The sequence below is a fragment of the Pecten maximus genome, chromosome 15, assembly GCF_902652985.1.
Source record: "Pecten maximus chromosome 15, xPecMax1.1, whole genome shotgun sequence".
NCBI classification, from domain to species: Eukaryota; Metazoa; Mollusca; class Bivalvia; order Pectinida; family Pectinidae; genus Pecten; species Pecten maximus.
In genome coordinates this window covers 25,763,120-25,790,097 of record NC_047029.1, presented here as the reverse complement: position 1 = coordinate 25,790,097, position 26,978 = coordinate 25,763,120, and the positions used below count along the sequence as shown (strand labels likewise).

At 33.7% G+C, this 26,978-nt stretch overlaps 1 protein-coding gene and 1 long non-coding RNA gene across 2 annotated transcripts; both read left to right on the top strand.

Moving 5' to 3' along the window:
* The first annotated feature begins 838 nt into the window (after positions 1-838).
* Positions 839-11,465, top strand: LOC117343888 (dipeptidase 1-like). Its single transcript, XM_033906436.1, has 11 exons — positions 839-1,119; positions 2,346-2,526; positions 5,919-6,096; positions 6,815-6,947; positions 7,414-7,564; positions 7,939-8,002; positions 8,140-8,316; positions 8,944-9,040; positions 9,486-9,561; positions 9,725-9,860; positions 10,478-11,465. The coding sequence occupies exons 2-11, from the start codon at positions 2,351-2,353 to the stop codon at positions 10,565-10,567; spliced, it is 1,278 nt and encodes a 425-aa protein (XP_033762327.1). The 5' UTR covers positions 839-1,119; positions 2,346-2,350; the 3' UTR covers positions 10,568-11,465.
* Positions 11,466-12,041: 576 nt separating this feature from the next.
* Positions 12,042-13,568, top strand: LOC117343887. The gene is made up of 2 exons (XR_004536095.1): positions 12,042-12,598; positions 12,865-13,568. It is a non-coding gene; the product is annotated as an uncharacterized LOC117343887 (long non-coding RNA).
* The last annotated feature ends 13,410 nt before the right edge of the window (positions 13,569-26,978 follow it).

Here is a 26,978-nt window from a genome sequence, read left to right as displayed (position 1 = left end):
TTGGACCATTCCGCGGGGCTCGCTGTCTGGTTGGGATTTTGGCAACGCACTGTCATCTTGCATGTCCATGCGTCTCAACGTTTTTGCATCTATTCACATTCTGTGTACCTGTTGTGCTTGTGAAACTCTTTCTGTTTTCATCCTACCCTTTACTTTTTGGACTTGAGCAAGACTTACATTGGTCACTAATACGGTACCCCTATGTTGTGACTCGGTATATTATATTGTGCCATAATTCGTACCCCATCTTTGTTGCTACACATTATATCCAGTAAGTTACACTGTGTTTTTGCCATAACATCAAACATGATTTCATTTTGAATATTGAGAAATTGTGGACTCGCAAGAGTTTATCAGTCATTCAATAAATAACATTTATAAAAACAATATTTCTTTTATTTGTCTTTGCAGGTCAACCCAATGCATCAAACGAGCGTCAGTCCTATAACATGCACCAGGCTAACACAAAAATTAAGTATTTTTTAACACATCTTAATAATGTTTTGGTTTTGAATTGAAAATGTCGCTAAATATGTACCTTTAGATAAAGCCTATATGTTGTTAATTTAGCTAATGTTTGTATGCGACTATTATTTCAAGAGCTAATAAAAATGACGATGCTACGACATTCTGTAAGTTATCTCGAGAGGAGTATTAGTCATCACCGATTAGCGCATTGTTACAACGCCTGGTATAATTATTGAATGTCGTTGAATATTTTTGAACAGATGTTCGAATGATGTACCGATTACAGAATGGCCTTATCTAAATGCCGATCTCATTTGATATAATAAAACTCGCTGACTCGTTTGTAACTACAATAGCTCCCTCATTCTCCCTTCCCTATTGAAATACTGATTTTGTAGTGTATGGTATGCCCATTAGATAATTTGACACCTCGGCCCTTTAAACGGCAGTAGACTCGCCCTTTAGCACGGCTGATATTCCATGTGGGACGTAAAGCAGGGATGAAAGGCTGTATGTGTCGACTTCGCAGCAGCAGAACTCGTACATCACAAAAATGGTGTAACCTTTCAACTTTGAACTAATTTGAGGAACCACGCGTCCTTCGTTGTTTGTGATTCACAAAAAGGGAGATTAGAGAAAATTCAGCGAGAGGTAAGTGTAAAACTCTTTATGATCTCTATAGTAGAATGTAAACTTATTTTATATAAATAAGAACAAATACTTACTTTATTGACACATGTATATGTATATGTGTTTACTCAAACAGTGGAGGGGACTTATAAGATATGAAACCTATGATAATTTTATTGTGTTGAAATCGCACAATGGCATGACAGACATTTGTAAATTTGATTTATCTACAGTTTGCCACTCACAAATTGATCTAATTAAGTGAACATTGTGTACATTAATCGGTATCGGTAATTGAATTCCTGTAAAAATTCAAACAATATATAATATAATTAGCATTTATAGGTCTTTAAACTAATAAATATATATATTGATATGTAGAAAAAGTTTGTATTTACAATTAAGTTTACATGCTTTCTGAACACGTAAACAAACATTTAAATTATCAGGGGATTATAGCGAACTTCCATCACATATTTTAAAGTTCTGAATGGGATAGCCATGGGAAAAATGATAAGCTTCAGTACGCCGTATGTAAATGATTATAAACACATGTTACGCATATACTTTCTATTTTGACTTTGGATACTTATATTTAATATTCTGAATTTTCCCTGATGGATAAATAACTGTTTTCAATATTATTTTCATATACAGTGTATTATAAAGTATCCCTAACTACCAGTAGCTATGGTAACTATATGAGTACTATAGAGTGTAATAGCGGCGTTCCGAAGGCCCGAGTCTGTATTAGATTATAATAATTATTACTAGTGATAAGATCTTTATTTAGAAGTCAATGGCGGAGGGGTTGTTTCCTAATGGTCGATTACCATATGCGTGTTTGGACCATAAATACATTTTTGTATGGAATTCAATTTGTTCATTATTATATCAGTAAGAGAACTTCCACTTTTCAAAATAATTAATCATCTGTAGCTTACCCTGGTTATTGTGTGCGACTCAACATCTCAAACATTAATTGCAATTAAGTGTTTCCTGTAAATCTGTAATCTTTTTGAAAACATTGTCAATATTCTCCGTATATTTTCTATTTTCTAACATACATACATACATACATACATACATACATACATACATACATACATACATACATACTACATAAAAAATGCTTATACGATTTATGTTACGGAATACATGTATTTTTCTTTACTTTGCTGCTGTATTCAAACTTTCATTCAGAATATTAACCTATCTTCGTATAAACTTCCCACTTATTTGTTTAGGTACCATGGCCGAGAATACGTGGACACGCTACCGATGTGCGCTGATCCTATCAGGCTTATTCCTGATTGGTGCATTGGCAGTCATTTTGGCTGTGGCTCTTAGTGTGATAGCCAATCAGATTGACGATACCCATGAAGGCGTGGTTCAAAGAGTGTTGGATGAATATCCTCTGATAGACGGGTAAGTGTAAAGGATATCACCGGTCAAGGGAGATTACACTCTACACGTACATATTATAGCGGCACTTTCACGCTGAAATCCTTCCGCTAAAAAATGACTACACTAATTGTAGTAGGTTTTAATAGTGTTTTCTACAGAAATTATATATTGACGATGTACCAATTCCTAATTCCCTTGATATGTTAAAAGTAGGTTCTGCGCTTAAATGTGAGTACACCAAAATAAGGACATTTATAGTATGTGTCTTAACGTAGTGAAACCCTTTGACATTGGCTTCTTATGATTTCAAAAACATCCAAGTACTTGACCATATATTCCATAACGTAAGGAACTTCCATTAATTACAGTGTACGAAAGCACCACTGAATATGACACTATATACATGTAAATACTATCAGTGAAGATGTGGGCATACTGAACGTCACTAACACTACAGATAGGCGTGTGTTCATGTTCTTTATACGTGCTCACGAGCGATAAACTAGTGTTCTTTGGCAGGTATTGTAGTTCAAACCCCAAAATGATATTAAAATTAAGAAATGATTAACAGTACCATATCAGTTGCTTGCGGAATTGTGACATTCATCACTTTACACGACCATGGAGGTCAACCAAAAGCACTCATAACAAACACATGCGCGCACACTTTTGTATGTAAAAAAACACCATAACAATGGAACAAATCTGTATGCATATGTAATATCAACCTTCATCTCCATCCATAGTTCCTCAAGGCATCGAATAATTTTTTTTTGTAATTATCTTTTTATTCGAGATTTTCATCAATGTACATAAAATACAATTAGTCCTTTACACACTCACACACAAACATACACAAAAACCTTATCTATATATATCAGTTGCTTGCTCTCACATACATCAACCAAATATTATATACATGTATAAAATTCCCACACATATTGCATACTGCATACATTTACACACATCCAATCTTATATCCAGAGATATATTAACATAGTACGGTATACGGTATATAGATATATACTGTATACATAATACATACACAAGCAAAGAGAGAAAAGCAAACATCATATTGACACTAATAAATTACATGTAAACAAAGATCATGTTCATACAAACAGCACATGCACACACACCAGCACACACACACTCACTTACAAACATACACACACACACCAACTTTCAACATACTCATACATACATAATTAATTTGTACATGAAAACAAAGACGGTATATAAAAATATACTGTATACATACAACAGCAAAGAGAGAAAAGCAAACATCATATTCACACTAATATTACGTGTAAACATCATGTTCATACAAACAGCACATGCGCACACATCATCACACGTACACACACTCACACTTACAGACATACACACACACAAACTTTCAAACACACATACATACATAATTAATTTGTACATGAAAACAAAGAAGAAGAAAAAAGGCAGAGAAAAGAAGGGAAAGAGAGAGGAGAGGTTCTAATAAATTTTGGAAAGATGTTTTCAGAATATGGAAAAAATTGAGAAATTCTAGACTATTTAGGAAAATGATATTGGATCATGACTCTTTTTTGAAAACTCCATTATGGTATAATACAGATATAAAAGTTGGAAATAGCACCATCTTTTACAAAAACTGGTTTAATGTTGGAATTTATACAATTTCTGACTTGGTTAAAGATCATGGTAATCTAAGTTTCTTATTACTTATTACTTAATTGGTGATAGAAAACTTAATATTATTCACACTAAATTAAGACATGAATGCAGTTCCCTTAATCATGATCTTTACCGTTCAAATCTGGTCCAAAACTCAAATTGTGTAAATTGTGGCTATTATTGTGAGAATGCCTATCACTTCTTCTTTGAATGTCAATCTTACACAAATGCTCGAGTTGTGCTTTTAAATCATTTAAGTGATTTAGATATAAATATATCTTTAAGATTATTACTTTTTGGAAATGAAAATATGTCTTTGGATTTAAATTGTGTTGTATTTAACAAAGTACAAAATTTTATAAAATCCAGCGGAAGATTTTAACAAGTTTTAAACAATATTTAACATGTTTGAAAATTTTATTGACTTTGTTATATTATTTTGTGTGAGTGCCTAATGTTATGTAGGCCTATATCTCTTTCGTACTGCAGTTGATCAGTCTGTAATATCATCTGTTGTCTATGTAACTATTGTAAGGAAATGGCTTCATAAGTTGTAATAACTTGTGCCAAATCCTATTTGCAAATATGTGTAAATAAAATATGTTTAAAGTCAATCTAAGTTTCTATACAATTAATGAGTTTCTAGAAAAATTCAGAGCCAACACTAACTTTCTTCAATACCACGGACTGATATCTGCAGTTAGATCTTTTATGGAGAATTATGTTTTAGAGCCTCCATTTGAAAATCCATTTCAACCATTTATACCTTTGCATTTAGAAATTTTTTACAAGAACCATAAAGGCTCAAAAGACTTTTACAATTGCCTCATCACACCAGCTTCTGTACCAACCGGTGTTAGGAAATGGCAGGAACAACATTTCTACTTTAATGAAGACAAATGGAAAAAAATCTTTAAAATTCCCTTTAATGTTTCCCGCAGTCCAAAGTTACAATGGTTTCAACTGAGAATTATTCACTATATCCTAGTCACAAATACTTTTCTTTTTAAAACACATATAATTGCTAGTCCTTTATGCACTTTCTGTAATAGTGAACCAGAGAAAATAACGCATTTGCTCTGGGAATGTGTATGTGTACAAGAATTATTACAGGAATTTGAAAACTTAGTTGATATATTGTTTATTGCTTTTTCTATGAATAAAGAATCTTTCTTATTTGGTTTATTATCTTCATATGCCAACCCTGTTGATAATGAAATCATTATTATAATTAAATATTATATCTATAAAACAAGATGTTTCAACAAAGCTTTAAATATAACAGCTCTTGTTAATGATATCAAGGATCATTTTACTGTTCAAAAATATATCAACAATGGAAATAATGTACACAAAAGATTGATTTTTGAAAATAATTGGAAGAAATGGATGCCATTATTGGAACTAAAATGAATATTTTCCTTCTGGCAGTGTCGAATCTATGTTCAATTTTGGTAAAGAAGTTTTTGAATTAAATTATTTCATTTTGATATATACATCTCAATTTTTGAATCTCCCTCTCCCTCGCATCGAATAATTTGATACATTCGTCCAGACAAAACCAGACGCGTAGATTTTCAGGGAAATATGCTATTACACTTTCGCTCCTTGCATCCCTGATGAGTCCAGGAAAGACGCAACACTTGAATGATACAATATTTATTCTGTACTTGTTGGAAACATGTTTTTTTTTTTAATAAATTCGCATGTCTTGTACAATCTTTAAAGACGTTTTCTTCCAGGCACAACGATTTTCCATGGGCGGTTCGCCAAGCTGCTAAAAACAAAGTCTATTCCTTTGATTTTAACGACGATCTAGGACAGTTATGGACAGATTTCAACATAACCGATCCCTCGTTTGATTGGATGCCTTCCTCCACAAATATTCCCAAGCTTCGCCAGGGCAAAATCGGGGCACAGGTGAGCATGAGATGAAAATGAAAAAGTGCTAGGAAAATAAATACATGTATTATAATTTATGCTTTCACTCTATTGATCTTTTAGATATATATTTGCTTTGCACTATAATGACATTTTTAAAATGACGTATGCTTTATTTCACAATAAAAAAACACAAACACAAACATACATACAGTATATATATTAATACATCGTCTGTACCCAAGCAATATCTCATTGGATAAAAGCTTTAACTCATCACCACTATCACCTACAAAAACTCATGCAAACATGCAAGAATCCGTTTAAACAACTGATAAGATATAATGTACATATGAAGCTACTAATGAATGCTTTGTATAGGACGGTTATCACATATCCCATTTTGTGAAACGCTTGTGGGTTAATGGGGCACTTGTTGCATTTGAAAACCACCAAAATCACTGTATATTAAAATAAACATGTCATATTATCTACTCCCCGTTAGTTATACACATTTTTATACCTGGATTCAGTTGTTTAGTATTAAAGGTGTCTTTTACGGTAAGTTCTTTCTTACCTACGAAGTCACGTGACCGGCACGAGGTACGGACTTAATTAACACTTGATCTGTTAAACTGCCCACTGCTTCTCATTACCCTATTTTATTGTGTAAATAAATATGGTGTATTTCTATCTTCTGTTGTGTAACTTATATAGAACGACACATTCTGAAGCTATCTGTGTTGTTTTCATCTAGTTCTGGTCGATATTTGTTGCTTGTTCGTCGTCTGGAAAGGACGCCGTACGGATGGGTTTAGACCAGATAGACGTCGTTTATAAGGTTGTCCGTCGTTACTCCGACGTCTTTGAGCTCGTCAAGACGGCCGACGGTATGGTATAAATAACAGCATATCAGATATATCAAAATACACAAATCATCAAGTGTAGTCAAAGTGAGACATTGCTGAATATAAAACTACCAGTATGATTTCACAGTATCTAACCTAATTATATAACATCTACATAGATATCAAGTGCATTACAAATCAAACTTTATGAGTTGAACCGATATCGAAATAAGGAGTCAGTTTATATATGGATCAATTGATTTATAAATTAATTAACATTAATACATTATATACGTTGTAATATGATTTATCAATGATAGCATTATAATATAACAAATCAAACTACTCTATTAAAATGCATTAATTCTTCACTTCCTTCGAGGTAATCAATGTTCTCTTCGGACATAAGAAATGTTTCTTTATTAACCTTTCTTCACCCTGCTCATCAATAGATATAACAACACAATTGTAAGCCAAAGTAAATAAAGTTACTGATACTTTTTCACAGGATTAATGGACGCATTCCGAAGGAACAAAATCGCTAGCGGTATAGGCATTGAAGGAGGTCACATGATCGGGAATACTCTCGGGGTTCTTCGTATGCTCTATGAGTTAGGAGCTCGTTACATGACCTTGACCCACAGCTGTGATACCGACTGGTAAGTGACGCCATCTTGAAGGAGAAAGAATTGATAAACAATAAAAATGAACATGGACACAAACAAATGATAAGAAAGCTTGAAGTGTCGTAATTTGAAATAATCGATGTACCTTTCCATTTGTGAATATTGACACCTTCTGAAATAATATAAAATATTTGATATCTTTTATATTAATTCAAGCGTTGCACCAAAATAAAAGATAATACAAAAAATAGAACTGAGGAACATATACATGCATCTATGAAGATACACAACGGAGCTGTTTTGAAGTTTCTGTGATACGTATAATGGGTATTAAATTAAAGATATATGGATATCATGATATATGTCTGGAACTGTATTTAAATAAACAGCATTTTTTTAAAATAAAGGGCAGACAGCTACATTGTGGACATCAATGAAACATCGACAAGAGGACTATCCGACTTTGGAAAGGTATGTACAACAGTGTATAGCTACACCGTATACACTAATAGTGTTTATTAAACATAGCGGTTGGTACCCAGGATTTTTGGCTTGTTACGATTTCCCTTTTGCTGTGGTCCCATTTTCATGGTCTTTGTCCTTCACAGATCGTTGTCAAGGAGATGAACCGACTTGGTATGATGGTAGATTTATCACACGCGTCATACCAGACTACAGTTGATGCTATAATGACGTCAGAGGCACCCGTTATCTTCAGTCACTCCAACGTGTACGCCCTCTGTAATCACAAAAGAAACGTACATGATGACGTCCTTGACATGACGGTAGGTCAAAGGTCAACACTCAGTCAATTTCAAATTCAAAATAATATCCCAGTAACGCTGACATATATCTGCCAAGACTTAAGGTCAATGGTCAGAGTTCAAAGTTCAATTTATGAAGAACGTTCTATTGCAGTAATGGCGGCATACAGTTTTCAAGATTCAAGGTTAGCACTATATTCGAAATTCAAATTAAAGAAACAATATATTGCCGTAACGAGGACATATAATGGTGAAGAGCAGAGGTAAATACTACGTTCTCGAGTTAAGGAGAAACTTGTATTGTAGTAACGAGGGCATACATTTGTCAAGACGAAAGGCCAACAATATGTTCGAAAATTCAAATTAAAGAGAACATTATGATGATGTATAGACGGTAAGAGTCGAAGTCAACGGTCAGTTTAAAATTCAAATTCGAGACAACATTAATTACTTAAACGATGCTATTTCTTTTTCTTTTTAATTCTGGCAAAGTTCAAACCAGTTCGGGATATTTTACCATCCCTGTTCAAGTCTATTTAATAAAGGGTGTACGATCAATAGGATACATGGATAGCTGGAAACACCGGAGACCTTCTTAAAAGTTAACTAGCGGGTTTTAATACACATCATATTTTGCCCTGTTTACAGAAGGAGAACGGAGGGATAGTTATGGTTAATTTTTACAATGCCTACCTCAATTGTGAACCAGACCAACAACACAACACAACGATTGATACAGTAGCCGGTAAGCTCAGTGTTTACGTCATGAATACATCATGACGAAAGAATAGATAAACAATGTTATATTGCTTGCAAACTTTGTAAAGACACATAAGATATGAGCGCCTTCCAATGCAGATTTCGATTCATATACAGCGGAGCAAACATTTATGAAACTGCATTATGCAGCTGTTTCGTCATTCCAGGATTCTTTTCATTACTGGGCGTGATAAGCGTTGGTACTTAGAAGGTAAATCATCGATTTGAGATTATTAAATGGAAATATATCAAATTATGGCAAAATATGAACAACAATCTAGATTTGCGTGGCCACCCTACAAAACAGTGCTAGGGGAATGGGACCATGTGATCCATGTGTGTAAGCGCATCTTCTGTTATATACATGTATCATCATTGTGATATAATATAAAAGGAATAAAACTATTAACTTACGGTTTTTCTTCTGACAGATCACATCGATTACATCAAGAATAGACTCGGAGAGGACTTTATAGGAATTGGTTCAGACTTCGATGGTGTCAATCCGTGAGTTCGTGTTAAAATCATATTTACCATGTACTTAAATTGATACTGTAAAACAGAAAGTGAATAAAACAATGAAAAACATATCATAACATATTACAAAAAAAATTAAGTATTTTCCTCTTTTTGTGTTAATATGAAATTTGTTTATATTTGCAACGTGAAGGCTACCGATTGGTCTGGAAGATGTGTCAAAATATCCTGACTTGCTTTTGGAGCTCCGAAAAAGGGGTTGGACAGAAGTGGCACTGCGGAAGTTAATCGGGGAAAACTTCATCAGAGTGTTTAAGGCAGTTGAAAGGGTAAGTCTGTTATTAGACTTGAAGTATGAAAAATAAAGAAAAAAAGTTATGGATAAGGATATGACCTGTATTTTACCACGTTCGCTTTTTATATACATGTACAAAGATTTCCGCTGATACTTCAAGCCTATATTTTCTTGATATTATAGTGCATTTGTCATTCAATATATAAAATTGACCCTATTTGTGACCCATTTTACACGAAGCATAGATATCATTGTTGACATACCCGCAAAACATTAAACAAGATAGACAGCTCTGTTAATCCACAGAACAGGTGAGACGATAACTCGCATTGTTAGCTTCTGCCAAATCGTTCACAGCAATGAACGACATTGCTGGTAGAGTTATCGCTCTTGTTACATCTGTAAACCTGAATAAGCCTTCAGATGTGGACGGACATCTAACCCGATGGCAATCGTACTACGGACATCATCTTACAATATTCAATGACATCTAATGCCATCTAAATGTCCTTTTTGATAGAATTACGATACATTGTAGATTTCAATGCTTTCCAGAAATAACCTATATATACATTTATTTGTATGCAGGTCAATGCGGTTTTAATTATGTTACTCAAGTGCTACGGAATGTTGTTTTGTGAATGTTGACAGGTGCGAGATCAATTAAAGGACCAACAACCTTATGAAGACGTCATTGACAGAGACGAAATCCACGTGAAAGAGTGCACAACAAACATTTAGAATGGACACTTCATCGCACTATCATAACTACTATCGGAATCACGAAAAGACAATCTATGGATATTAATCGTAATCATGTAAAGAGGAAATTGTTTTTGGAAAAGTACCACTGAAAATGTTTGATGTAGCAAACATTTCAGTTCTCGCTGGTATCAACCAGAAGTGTGACAATTATAAAATTATGAAATTCACAGTGAGTCTTGTAATATCGAGATGTTTTAATTTGAGTGTATGCGGATTACGATATTAAACATGAAACCAATCAGAAGTATAAAATGTTGGTCACATCTCAGAGGAGATTTGTGATATATTGAAATATCTGGAATCGATGAATTGAAGAATGAGTATATAAGAAACTTAAGAACACTATTGATTAAGAGTGACTAAGAACAAAAACGGGTTAGTATAGCGATATGTTATACGGCAGGGTCACTAATTGCTCAATATAGATTAGTGTATTGTATATGTTTTACTGGATTTTACTTAATGATATGTAAACGTGTATATGTATATTGTATATTCGTGTATGTAATTGTGTACTTCATATATATTCATGTACTAACATTTTTAGATGTCTAATTTTCCCGGTGTGAACTTTTTTGTTTAGTTTGTGAAATCATAATTCCAATGGAACAGGGGTTAAATTTTGTAACGGTTCTTTACGGACTGCTCCATTTAATTTATGACAGAACAAAATGAAGGATAAACGTTATTGATATTGACACATGAAATTAACAATGATACACGTTATTAAAATTGATACATGCTATTGAAATTAGTATTGTCACATGCTATTGATATTGATACACTTTACTGATATTGTTACACGTTATTGAAATTAATATTGATAAACGTTATTAATATTGATACACGTTATTAATATTGATTCACGTTATTAATATTGATACACGTTATTGATATTGTTACACGTTATTAATATTGATACACGTTATTGATATTGATACACGTTATTGATATTGATACACGTTATTGATATTGATACACGTTATTGATAATGATATACGTTATTGATATTGAAACACGTTATTGATATTGATTTACGTTATTGATATTGATACACGTTATTGATATTGGTACAGGTTATTGGTATTAATACACGTTATTGGTAATGATACACGTTATTGATATTGATACAGTTTATTGATAATGATGCACGTTATTGATAATGATACACGTTATTGATAATGATACAGGTTATTGATATTAATACACGTTATTGATATTGATACAAGTTATTGGTATTAATACACGTTATTGGTAATGATACACGTTATTGATATTGATACAGTTTATTGATAATGATGCACGTTATTGATAATGATACACGTTATTGATAATGATACAGGTTATTGATATTAATACACGTTATTGATATTGATACACGTTATTGGTATTGATTTACGTTATTGATAATGATACAGGTTATTGATATTAATACACGTTATTGATATTGATACACGTTATTGATATTGATTTACGTTATTGATATTGATACACGTTATTGATATTGGTACAGGTTATTGATATTAATACACGTTATTGATATTGATACAAGTTATTGGTATTAATACACGTTATTGGTAATGATACACGTTATTGATATTGATACAGGTTATTGATAATAATGCACGTTATTGATAATGATACACGTTATTGATAATGATACAGGTTATTGATATTAATACACGTTATTGATATTGATACACGTTATTGGTATTAATACACGTTATTGGTATTAATACACGTTATTGGTATTAATACACGTTATTGATATTGATACAGGTTATTGATAATGATGCACGTTATTGATAATGATACACGTTATTGATAATGATACAGGTTATTGATATTCATACAGGTTATTGATAATGATGCACGTTATTGATAATGATACACGTTATTGATAATGATACAGGTTATTGATATTTATACAGGTTATTGATAATGATACACGTTATTGATAATGATACAGGTTATTGATATTCATACAGGTTATTGATAATGATGCACGTTATTGATAATGCTACACGTTATTGGTAATGATACAGGTTATTGATAATGATGCACGTTATTGATAATGATACACGTTATTGATAATGATACAGGTTATTGATATTCATACAGGTTATTGATAATGATACACGTTATTGATAATGATACAGGTTATTGATATTCATACAGGTTATTGATAATGATGCACGTTATTGATATTCATACAGGTTATTGATAATGATGCACGTTATTGATAATGATGCACGTTATTGATATTCATACAGGTTATTGATAATGATGCACGTTATTGATAATGATACAGGTTATTGATATTCATACAGGTTATTAATTATTATAAACGTTTGTCGTACGGTATTAGAATCAGACTTCTAATCGTGAGCATGTATGCATATATTAATAGGCTACACGTAACTTGACTAATGTGTGCATGGATCGACATCGTGACGTTATAATTGATGTCATTGGGACGAAGACAATTGATTGTCAGAATGGATGGTCCATCTTCAGGATCACACCGTCACTAACAATAAGAAAATAAGAAAAGTTTTTATTTCGAATTAGATGCATTTATTTAAAAGACAACAAAAAGTGTAGAAAATATTAGTATAAGCGTTGAGGTGTCTTGCCGTGATAATTATAGTCGCTATAAATAACACAGCTTTACAGGTAGCAATAACGTATTGTTGTGGCGCCCATTTTGATGCTTTAATAACATCTTAGACGCTTGTTGAGCAGTTTTAGGGTTTAATACTGCTATTTAAGTAGCTCAACAATGTCAAAAACTCACACGTACATTGTATAAAACAAAATCGTAGGAAACGTCTATGTTGTTTGTTATGATGTTATGTATTTGATATATATACAATGTCCTGGAGTGTATATCTATGCTTATATGTAACGTTTACAGTGGACTATGATTTCGTGTCGTGTTTTTATTGTTACAGTAAAACATATATACTGGATCTTATTGTGATTGTTTATTTCTTTTTATAAATTTTCATTATCAATGCTCCACGTTAAAGTTTTTGCAAATCTCTTAATCTGCCACAAATTATTTAATCACTAGTTAGCAGTCTGCAGTAGACCTATTTGTTTAGGGAACACAATATTTGTACTTGTAAGATTGCATGAGTTTCATTTTCTGTATAATCATTTGGTTATAAATATTTATATTTAGAAATGGTATGTCTCTCATCTCAAATGAAGACAAAGGATCAAATATGGCATTAATTCATATTCATAATTTTTTAGATAGTTTTTCCGAGAAAGGAACAGCTTCAAGTATCATTCCTTCGTTTGGACATCATAAACATGCACACTTTATATTGATGAAATCTATGTCCGAAGGATGATCATATAAGTGTTTGTGACTAAGTGTGACGATATTAATGCCGAAATGTACAGGAAAAAGACATATCATATACAGATACCTTATGTCTTTGCGGTAATTAGTGATAATTCGGGTCGAATTAAGAATTTCCAGGACTTAATACTCGAAGAACTTTGGTTTATCTTGAGAGTAAAACTGCCATCTCAATGTTAAGATTAAACTTTCACTACATGAAAAAAATACATATTGTCCAGTAAGTGTAATTTTGACGACCTAAACTTTATTAAAATCTTGGAATGCCCTTTAATTTTTACATCCTTTCATGCGATTTGCAGCTGAATCATCGTAACATTCTCTAGTTACACAAAACATATTAAAGGAGGCTAATCATAATGAATGGATTACTATTTGGCTTCAAGACGTAAAGGCCATGTATGCAAATAAATTTGTCTTGCGGGTAACAAGCATATTCATGTGCTTAAAATGTGTGTTATCTGCTCATAACGTAAACAGATGATACCGCTGCTTGCAACAATGTTGCTAATTGGATGATACAGCGTTATGATTTCTTAAAGAAATAAAAGTGATTATAAAGTAGATTTATACAATAATTGGGTGCATTACATCAAATTACAAAGATTATGTTGAAAACACTTTTTAATTTATGGAGCTTTACCACTCACGTATAAAGGAAGTAAAAAAAAGAAAAAGAAGAAAAAGAAAAAAGAAAAAAAAGAACAAAAGATTTTATATTATGTTAATACTTAAATAATGAATATTAGTTAAATATAGGAAGCCGTCGATTTCTGTGTAATTATATAACCACGATACCATCTGTCATATGCATGTTAAGCGATCATAAGTCCAATATCACGGTTAATTTGCTGTGTCAGAGATATCGTGACCGGTGTTGATGAAGGATGACAGATGTGAAAACTAGTAAATGGAATTATTTGATTATATACCCAACGCACGTACAATGTAAACTTTGTACATATGTAACTTCTTAACATTGTCATGCGAGACTGTATATTTATACACAGGTAAAATGGGTCAAAATTCAACAGAAGTCGGTAATAATTTCGACGTCAACTCAAATTTCAGTTTTAACGGAAATTCACAAACGGTATTTGATCAAGGATTACACGTTAGGCATAAAAGTAAACAATAACTTTAAATATTTTTAGTAATACTCTCAGCGAATATATTTGTTGCCAGCCAGAATTGGTAGCAATGGTGAAAATAACATTTCTCTCGCAGATATGAAACGAAAAATCTATCCATAAATTTAAAATATCCTCTTTTTAAACTATTCAATTCAATATAAGGATTAAACAATTTTGTAATAGTTTGTCTCACAAGACAACACTAGGATATTCATTTATTTAAAGAGCCTGGTATGGCAATCAGTTGATGAGTTCATTTTTTGTCGCTGTCTGATTTTTTTACACTTTGCCCCGACTTGAATTAGTCTACACGATGGACGTAAATCGATAGCGTTGTTTAGCCGACATTGTCTGTAATATTTTCCAACATGCAATCGAGTAACATTATTACTTTTTGCACTACCATATATGGTCAGTCTGATGTTCCATTATATCAAAACCTTGTCAACAAATCAGGCATCATAATTGCCGTGTATATAAAATAGACCATGATACATACAAAATTAATTTTCCAAGCAATGCACCGTAAAACCTTGTTACTGAATATAATGTTTTTCGCAGTTTGTTTAGGTACCGTACTGCTGATAAACCAGGAAACAGCATGACTAGAATTTAGGTACGGCGTAACAGGTTTTCTTTGTCTACAATTGAAAGATCGTCGGGCCGAGATAGCGTGACATTTATTTGATTGCTGTAAAGTAGCGTGTTCGGAAACTGCATATGGCTTACTAGACTGACTGGAAATAAAGTATTGGAAGGTTTATATTTGTGACTTTTTTTGTTTGTTTGAGTGTTTGTTTTCGGGATTTAACATTGAAAGAACAACAAGGTTATTTTTAGGGGTGTTCATTGTAGTAGCTGGTGATTAAATCACCGGAGCCCCTAACATGCTATCCAGTGAACAAGAATAATGTGTTTCGCTATCAGATACTACCGAAAACGTATGTGACAGTCAATAATAGAACGTTCCATGGAAACAAAACTAGGATCTTCACCGGATGTCTGTATTGATGCCCCTTAGGTTATCGTTTTGAGGGCTATTATCTGATACACAACAGTTTATGTTAACGATACAATGGGCTGGATATGTACAGTGTTTTATCTGCTTGGGTATATGACCGACCGTCTGTCTTCTGTATGAACTTTGTCTGATCATTCACTGTGAATGAATATGTAAAATCAAAGCTACATTGCCATACATTGTCCGCCACGAATAAGATGCACATAGTTAAAAAAATATAAAACAAAATCCAAATATATAATTGTGTTAGCACGATATATGCAAGTTCGAATGAAACACGTTTAGAAAAGTGAAGTAAACTTTGGGTATGCCACATAAGTATAAAACATTGTATATAATTTCACTGAAACTGAACAGGTGATATCATTATCATATATTATGTATTCATTTTAATTATGTAACGTATTGCCAAAAATACACTTCTTGATTGGCTGCGAAAATGTGCTTCACAATAAAATCTATCGTCAAATAAATCCGCTGTAAAATAAGCTGATTGGCTGTGGTTTTAAAAAAGGAAATAAATCACTTAGTCTTAACAGTTTAGAATTTGTTATCATTTATAAATTGAACAATGAATAATCATAAATACATATATAATAAATAATAGATAAAAAAAATCACATTTGTTTAAATAATTTGTAAGTCTCTTAATGTCTACGATCACTTTTATTTATTGATTTTCGAGTCAAACACACCCACGTATAACTACGACACTATGTAATGATGAGTGATGACAATAAACGTGGTGTTCGATGAATGATGCGATGATGTTAGGTGAGAGGCTCGATGAATAAAAGGAATGTTGTAAATGCTTTCAGTCAACTACGGCAGCCTGGTTGAGCCATCACCCTTCCGCGGTAAGGCTATTTATTTACATTGCTCGTAGTATTAATCTAATAACATTTTTACGATTAAAATGTAGTACATTTTGTATATGTGACTGTATACTACCATATACGGCGATAAGAGCAGAGTATGGTGCTTCCCAATATAGGTATACAAAGTTGCTTCAAATAATCGACTAGACATTGATGTTTCCTGACTCAGTTAACTTTGAGGAGTAATTCCTGGGTGATACAGATTGTGTTCCTGATTTCTTTGGGAATATCACTTTATAGACGATTTTTGTTTGAGTTACCACATAATTCTCCGATTTTTGTGACGTTTCGGCTATTGCTATGAAAAACGACATATCACTTATGAATCGTATAATAAACAACGTAATCAAAAATAAGTATTTTTAACATAAAATGATTCGGTTGTTCTATGATTTTTACTTCCTGATGTTAGTGTATTGGGAAGTGGTTAATGGATGTCCAGTTTTGTTTCAGATCGAGGGAAATCATATATAGCTTAGAAACACAAATGACGAAGGAAGACAACTTTTTGACTCGTGCCCTGACCGGGCCTCGAACTCACGATCTACGGCAACCAATCGCCTAGCCAGAAATACTCGCAGCTTATACCGCTGCGCCACATCGGCGTTCTTAAAAAGAACGTTTCAATGGCGCAGTGATGGTCGGCCCGATACCCTGACATGATCATTGTGGAAGTCATCTATAAGATGATATGAATACCTGGATCGCAATGTATTTACATACATGGATACAAATTGTACATATATTAGATATATTTCTCTCGGTACAACTACGACAGGAAATTCAAATCTATATCTTCGGATCACCAACACATAGTGCATATGATACATTGTGCTAATAAATAGATATATAGCTTAGAAACACAAATGACGAAGGAAGACAACTTTTTGACTCGTGCCCTGACCGGGCCTCGAACTCACGATCTACGGCACCCAATCGCCTAGCCAGAAATACCCGCAGCTTATACCGCTGCGCCACATCGGCGTTCTTAAAAAGAACGTTTCGTCATTTCGCCCTTACACTCGGTATTATACTTATCTGTCACTAAAGTTGTATTCATAGCTGCTCTATACTGGTATCTGGTATAACAATGCGATGCCTTAATAAACTCTATCTCGGACGATAAGTACTGCGTGTTATTCGTTTAGCCTTATGTTTTTGTCAGTGTTAGCCGGTGCAGTTGGCAGACATTTTTTTTACCTCTGTAAACGCGGGGTGAACCAAAGGAAGCCGGAAACTACGCTAACCAAGCCGGAAATTAGGTTTGAAAGAAAATACGTTGACTTTCGCAATTTTGTTCTTCACACAGGATTTGTATAAGGATTCAGTTCTTAGCACGCTTCATAAAATCGCTATCAATTTTACCAAGATAACATTCTGGGGTAAGGTATCGTCCAAATGTCTGTATCAAGCAGTTAAACGTTACATGATATTGGTCCCACTGTGAAGCTGGTTTTCCCCAATATCTTTTTCTATACCTCATGTACATCATTAAAAGTATTGGATAAATGGCGTATGGAATAATTCAATATCCATTAAAAGCAATAAAACAAATTAAGTTTATGCTACTCAAACATCAGAGGTCTCGTGTAACAATATGAAATGATAATAACAATAAAGACAAAATCCAGACTTATGAGAAAATTACTGAGGATATTTGGGGCTAGTATGGACACCATGGACACAATAGTGACACAGAAATAGGTGTGAAGTACTCGTACATTGTATATACGTAAACACTCCACTGAACAGACATTATCATCACCCTTCCTAGTCAGTATAAACCTATATTCAAAAAAGATCGTCGTTGAGATGACGAGGTTCGTATATATTTACATACTTATAGAGATTAAACATGTATCTATGAATGAAAATAGATATGATTATAAATAGTCTAGCTACAATCAAATACTGTCATTCTTACTCAATGCCGAATTAACGAGAGCAAAACATTGATTAACGCGAAGACCCCTTTAAACACTTAGAAGCTTGTTATTAGTTGATACACAGTCAAATGTCTTTATTTCGAACAAAAAGACTAGAAGTAAGTGAAGCAGTTCCAACAGTTCAAAGTATATTTTGTTTACGACCCAGTTGACTACAAGGCAGTAACGAGATTTGACTGTATCGTCACGACCTCGAGATAACGAGGATCGACTGTATCGTCACGACCTCGAGATAACGAGGATCGACTATATCGTCACGACCTCGAGATAACGAGGATCGACTGTATCGTCACGACCTCGAGATAACGAGGATCGACTGTATCGTCACGACCTCGAGATAACGAGGATCGACTTTATCTTCACAATTTCGAAATAACAAGGATCGACTTTATCTTCACGACTTCGAGATAGCGTGGACTGACTTATCTCTTGAGCTTTAATCATGAGGTATCTATTTGAAAATATATGTTTGTCTTACTCAGTTTAAATAGTATTCTATTTAATCTATAGACATTGCATACAAAAATAAAAAAAATATCAGTTCGAGCTTAGCATGATGCTATACTTATACTACGCTATATCTCCCGTACATATACATACTGTTTACAATTTATTCATGCTTATATATATAAATGTATATACTATTATCTGATAACCTCACATAGTTGACTCATGCACGACTTCATACCAATATAGTTTACCTATACATCTTTACTATATAATTTACGACTTAGGCTAATTACTCATATAAAAAGTCGTCTTTTCTATTTTTATTCTATTACGAGATGTCAGGAAACAGAAGGTGGCAACATGGATAGGTGTGGACTCCGTGTAATTCTTTTATGGAGCGTGCTATTCATCTGTGTTGGATATACTGAAGGGGTCTGCAGACGGAACGGTATATTTTATGAAACAGGTGCGACATTTTCCCCTCTTTTTAAGACCGTATTTTACATTATTTTCTTTGTTTTCACCTGATGATTTTACAATGCACATTGTTGTAATGCTATTTAAATCTAACTTAAAATAAATAGAACAAATTAAAAGAAAATTTTCATATATAAATATATTTGTTCAACATATTCTAACATGTATACAAATGCTGGTTAACTAATCGTGATGCATTTCCATATAATCTTAAGCGTTTATAAAACTAAACATTTTATCATCTAACCTCGCTATAGATATTGTTTTTCATACTCTTCTCTTACATTGTATATGATCTACCATGATATACACAGAAACATAATGGTAATAAGCAATATTCAAGGCTCAATATCGATGATAATAGGGAACAAGTAAAACGAACTTCCAATACATTTTTCTTCTTCAGCGTAGCATTTCTGTGTAACATGTTTATATTGTTGAAGGGATTGTGTAATTATACTACTAGAAATAGCAAAACTCGTACCCTTGGGTCAAGTATAAATACTTAAATATTGAACATTAATGGCTAAAATTTGTAATTTGAAATAATTACAAACAAGGGGTTGTTGTTGAACAGGTGAAATCGTCCCTGCCAGTCGATGTAGGCCCTGTTCCTGTAATGTTGGCGGACGGATATACTGTCGGCGGTTAAGCTGTCCTAGGATGAATTGTATCGGTGCGCGAGTAATTCCCGGCCATTGTTGCCCGACATGCCCGACATGTAAGTACCAAGCTTCATTATCGACGTCAACAGGGATTTTGAGAACAAATCAAGGAATGATCCCAAAGACTTGTCCTTTGGTTTCACTGAAATTCAAAAGGTTTAAGGCAAAACCACATTTCAACTGACAGTTAATTGAGCTATTTCTAATTTGCAAATTAATGTATACCGATGCACGTTCCATTGACATAAGATGCAAGTCGCTTTCTAATGCAACCGCAATAAAATACATAAGCGATACCAGGATGGAATGTAACCAGTACTGCCGCTATTATGTCTTTAATATCCCATTAGAGTAGTTGATTTTCTAAGGCTGGGTTGATATAATTTGATATAATCGTCACCAAGAGCATCTTAATGACAATTAGATGCTATTGTTGGTGACAACATTTAATACGTGCTCTTTTTCATAAAGCAGGCTGACATGGGAAATTGGACCTGTCATATCCGACCGTGGACACGGCTGCATCAATCACTATTTCCTTGTATTGACCGCCTTAAATACATTATATATGTCGCCGTCAAATTAACTTATAAATGTATTACATTGTCTTCACAACAGTATAAGGTTTCACGAGACATGTTTGTGAATACTGTCTTTACGTCAATCAAATTTTCTATCTAATCCACTGGAAAAATTAACACTTAAACACCGGCTAGTCCAAATCTTAATATTTTAATGCGAGTTCAGTGCAAGAAAATATTGTAGTTTATTATCTGAACATTCTGAACATTCAAGTTGAATAAACCTGAAAGATATAGTTATACAATTTTAGGGACGCGCAGAAATAATGAATTGTTCTGTGTTGGAGAACGTTTATATTACCATCGGCGGTTTGAGCTTGTTTTCAGATACCATACCTTTATCAAGATCAGTACATTTATATAATTACTGAAATAAAATCAAGTTTACATAATGCTTTACCTCTAATGGTGATATCTTAGTCAAATCTTTGAGTATTAATGTATCATAATGATAATAAGGACCATTCAGTATTTTATGGTAGGCACGATGAATCTGTTCTCCTCGAATGTTTCAACGTAAAAAATAAACATGAATCCTTCCTGTGTCACACCAATAATGGCCAGTTGTTGATTGAAGATGCATTTATATGATACCATGTTAAATATAAACCATGCGACCAATTAAGTATTCAATTAATTAAGAAATAGTCTTTTAGAGTATATTTGTACGTTTGTATTGAAAACAAGGACATCAAAATATATGTGTTATTTTTTTTATCATTACTTTCCTTTTAATATACAAATATGTTTTCAACAACCTTCATCCATCTCCATCAATCACACCGTCTTGTCGATTATGTAGTCTGCATTTTAATTCAGTATCCATAACAAATGATAAAATAATGGATTAAGGCACCTCCCTTTCTTTATCTTACTTTTATTTATGCTGTTTTGTCCCTAAATATTTTGTGCATTTTCACAATTTGTGTATCTTGACGAGTCCTAGAAGTACACGAAGCACGAAGCAATTCATCACTGTCTCTATTATTGGTCATATTAAAAGATGCTACTTGTCGTAGACAATTACTTGAAGCGCCTATTCAGCATCCAATGCCTTCTATTCAAAGTTATGCTCCTATAATTCTCACAGGATTGCAGACAAATTAAATAACACGATTTAGGATATTCATCTTCTATACAACATAGTCGCATTTTGTTGCAAGTTACATTGATCAATCAATTTTTGAAATCCAGTTGCACGAATTTTCCTGGAGTCAAAGATACGCTGGATATAGTGACGTCAGTAAAAACTACGTCGCGAATATTGTTCTTCAAAACAATACAACAAAGGGAATTGTGAGAATTACGTTTTTTTTTCTTTTTTGTTTTGTTTAACGTCCTATTAACAGCCAGGGTCATTTAAGGACGTGCCAGGCTTTGGAGGTGGAGGAAAGCCGGAGTACCCGGAGAAAAACCACCGGCCTACGGTCAGTACCTGACAACTGCCCCACGTAGGTTTCGAACTCGCAACCCAGACGTGGAGGGCTAGTGATAAAGTGTCAGGGACACCTTAACCACTCGGCCACCGCGGCCCCTAAATTACGATTTGTTATCTAGTGACAATGCAGAGCAAATGGAAATATCGTAAAATAAAAAAGGTGTAATATTTATTTTTGCAGTAAACTACACGACCTATAGAAAATGGACGTACATTCCACAAAGGCATGGTCACCCAGACAGCATGAGGAACCGAGAAGATAACGACAGTGGTTCTGCAGAAAGAACTCGAGCATCTCGGAGGAGACAGTCTGTATTTAGAAGAAGACATATGCATCACCAACGACCATCTACTACATACCATATAATACCAGCGGTGAAAAGGTTTCGCCCCTCGCCTTTCCGAAATCGAATTTACGACTATCTCTTCATCGGAAAGAAAACGTAGATTGGGTTTGGTTTTTTTTTGTTATCAATTATTTCAGTTATTTATTAATATTTTTTGCTTTTCCCCCAGAATAATCTATTACTCTGGTTATATCGGTTAAAGTGTTATTTCCTTGTCATTTCGTGTCAGATAAACATCCAGGGAGTCCCGACCGCTGTATAATCTATCATATCGCTGTCAACAAACCATTCTGCGGCAGATTCTCAGACGAATGAACGACGGTCGGCAATCTGGAGACGTTCGTGTATAAGTGTTGTAGACACCGATGGACAAAAACTGTGTTCCCTGCCACAAAGTACGATCGTAGATAGCGGCAGAGATCAAACGGTGAGGATAATGGAATCGGTAAGAAAATAATTCTTCCGAGAAATTACGATGCTGACAGTTTTCATCTTGAAGATGTGATATATACATCAGGAATGCGTGTCATTGACAAATAAACCAATCAGGAAAAAGTGAGAAGTATAGCGCAGGCAAATAACTTCTCAACTATTCCCATGCACATGAACCCATCATGCTATCCCAAATACCAAGGGGAGTCTCCAGATAATTTCAGAAAATCGAAAACCGCCACCTTGCTTACGTATTCGTACTTACCCACACCGATACAGCTGTCAGACAATATAAAAAGTGCGAGGACGGGGTTTAAAGTACTATCTTATGGTCCAGTAATTAAGAGCCCTTGTTTCTTTTTCAATATATCGATCGGACCACCGCAAGATCATTGCTTTGAATGCCATGTTTTATGGTGTAACGAACGTCACCAGTGGGTCAATTCATTCTACTTGTGATAAAAGTATTTGTGTATTTGTACATATTGGAAGAAACAATGAACATTACGAACGCACTTTTTTCTCTCTCAATTACAAAACAACAGTATGTTCACGTCAATAGAACATTCCACATAAAAGAGAAGTACACACAATAAAATTGGAATGATTATCAAACCTTGTTGGTAAATGGGGTAAAAACATTTTGATTATAGGCATAGTCGCTTATTCACAAACACAGATTGTGATTTATATCGATTGACATAGATCAGCATGGGTGTTAAACTGTGAAATCGTTCATATGTTTTGAATACATACTTATGTTGGAATGACAAACACTGACATACTTCACATATAGGATGATACTTGAGTGGCTATGTAATATGGAATTGGATTAAAATAGTTAAGCAATTTAATATAAGGGCTCGTGACATATCAATTATTTAACGAGTTTTAAAGATTCAATAGTATATAACCACAAGTATAAGATTCGATTTATCACATAATTCGTATTGTTTGGAACGAAAGTAAACACCAGCAAATTTATACGACTGTATGATTTTCTCTACAGAGACAATCGTGTGACGTCATATGTTTATTAATGTAAATTGATGACGTCGCAATTGTTTTTATTATATAGATATCTTACGACATTTACGATATAGCCGTATTGTATATTAGAAAAAGACAGTTATGTGATAAATAGAGATCACGCAACGTGTGGTTGTTGTACATGTATATGGTATTTCTTTCTCTCGAGTAAGTTATTTTTCAAACTACGTAGTTTGCAACTGTATTGTTATTTACCTTGAAAATATATACAGACTTCTACCTATTTATTTCTTCGAACAGAATAAAATTACTTATTATTTGTTATGATTTGTAATGAGTTGTAATATTTCCATACATTTTCGATATTGTAAATTTTGCATATTAATTAGCGGCGTTTCAGTTTAGATCAAATCCTTATACCACATCTGATATTGTTAAAAAATCATCCTCAGAATAGCTTTTTCATTATGGTAGAAATAGATCACATAAACCCGTGGCCGTTGCATATGGTATTTCTTTACTCTCATTAGTAATTTATACTTCTTATGCGTTATTTTTTCCGGGAAATCGTGAAGCGGCCTTCAAGTGTTAGACAATCAAAAAGCATTAAACACGTGATTTAAAAATAGTCACGGTCAAAGGTCACCGTGCCAGTCAATCAAAACGCATTTAAAGTTGAGTCCACGTGTAGTATGAGCTGAATGTTACAGTTGTCATGATTATTTCATGCATTGGAGTTAAATATATCCTACCTATTGTGGTAGAAAATATATTCTACCATGTTTGCTATGCAACGCCAGTTTTGATTGGTTTAAAACCATGTATTATTTTCCAATAACCCACGCTCGTGCCAATAATACACGGTCGTGAGTCACGGCTGTTACAATTTTATATATCTAATATTTACCAGTTTTACAAAACGTTACTATAGCCGAGTGGGCTAATGGGTTAGTCTTTCAGTAAATTTTTATCACGATGCGAGTTCGAATCCTACGGAGGGCCCTTTTTTTCTTTTTTTTTCTTTTTTTTCTTTCTTTTTCTTTTCTTTTCAAAATCAATGCCATATGATAGATGCTCTTGATCGTAGTACTGTATTGCCTGTATATTTCATTAACAAATAATGCAATACTCAAGAAATAAATTGCAAGGTTTTCTCGGGGTTTCTTTGCTGCTTTTCTATTAGAAAGAGGTCGATCTCAGAACTAAACAGTACGTGGTAGAATAGAAATAATCAACTTTGACTCGTGTATTGTTGCAGGATATACAACTCGGACTCGGATATTTTGCAATTTTAATTAATAACTCAGGCCTGCGGCCTTCGTTATTAATTTAATTGCAAAATATCCTCGTCCTCGTTGTATATCCCGCAACAATACACGGATCATCGTTAATTATTTCTTAATTAAACTACGTATATGTACATATCAGTATCAGTTTAATAAAAAAAGACAACACTTCCAAGCCCATTGTCACGAAAATAAGCGGATTGATTTTCAGTTTGAATTATGGTTTGGTTACTATGTCGTGTTTCTTTGTTGGTTTTGTTAACATAATATTAAATGCATAGTCAGATATCGGTCATTTAAGGTCATGTTTACATAAAAAGTGGGTTGGAATAAAATGCTGCACGGATGTAAGGTTAAACGCATTAGTGACTCCCTGAAGGAGTGATGAAGTTGTTTTGTGCTCTTTCGGGAAACATCGAAAATACTACATATATCATGTATCCATACTGGAGCACCTGCAACCCAGTCTTATTCTGTCAAACGAAGTGACGGTGGGATGGTAATCTGACATGTCCAGGCCCTGACATTAAAACGACCTTTAGATCAACAAAGTATCTGTCCAAAATGTCGTTACATTAAAATAACACCGGCTAGGACGTTAAGCGACAACCAGCCTGCACAGAAGCGACAACGATCACGAAAGACATTTAACCACCTCATCGTATATTTTTAGATGTTTTATGCATTGGTACATAGATGTCTAGTTCCAAGTCATAGTTTTTCCGGTACCTATAGAACTCAGCCATGATATGCTGGAGTTTCATGAGTTACGACAATCATCACTCAGAGAATCAGTCAGCACGTGACGGAATTCTACATATTGCGTTAATAAAAGACAGAATATGTTTGCCATTTCACAAACATATTAACATTCTATTAATGCCGCTTATCAGTTCAATTTGAATTATATCTAATTATATATATCATATCGTATCCTGACCTGAGGAAGGCCAACCACTGCTATGGAGAGAAACGCAACACTGCATCTGCAAAAAATGAACTTGCTGGTTTTATCTATAAATCATTTTTTTTTAATTTATTTTCGCGAGCTTTTTCAATAGTATACAATTTTTTAGGTTCCAGTGATGATAGTTTAATGTTTGATATACCATCAATTCATTATTTGCAAGGTTATAATTTCAGGGACCGATTTCGAATTTTGCACTCTTGCTTTGACAAAGGAAACTGACGTTTTCGATAGCTCGCAAACGCATGCTAGGCACACTTTCAATTGATGTGTTGTTGAATGAATGTAGAGTACACAGGATATTGTTTAAACTACAACAATGAGATTATAGTAATCAAGTTGAAATGAAACTTAGTTCCCAGATGTCACAGTGGTGCTTAATCATATGGTTAAAAAGTAAACA

What these genes read in the sequence shown, in the direction of transcription:
- LOC117343888 (XM_033906436.1), top strand. Translation starts at nt 2,351, where the DNA reads ATGGCCGAGAATACGTGGACACGCTACCGATGTGCGCTGATCCTATCA. An exon ending in GACTATCCGACTTTGGAAAG is followed by an intron (nt 8,003 to 8,139) that starts GTATGTACAACA and finishes TGTCCTTCACAG; the next exon opens with ATCGTTGTCAAGGAGATGAA. An exon ending in GACTTCGATGGTGTCAATCC is followed by an intron (nt 9,562 to 9,724) that starts GTGAGTTCGTGT and finishes TGCAACGTGAAG; the next exon opens with GCTACCGATTGGTCTGGAAG.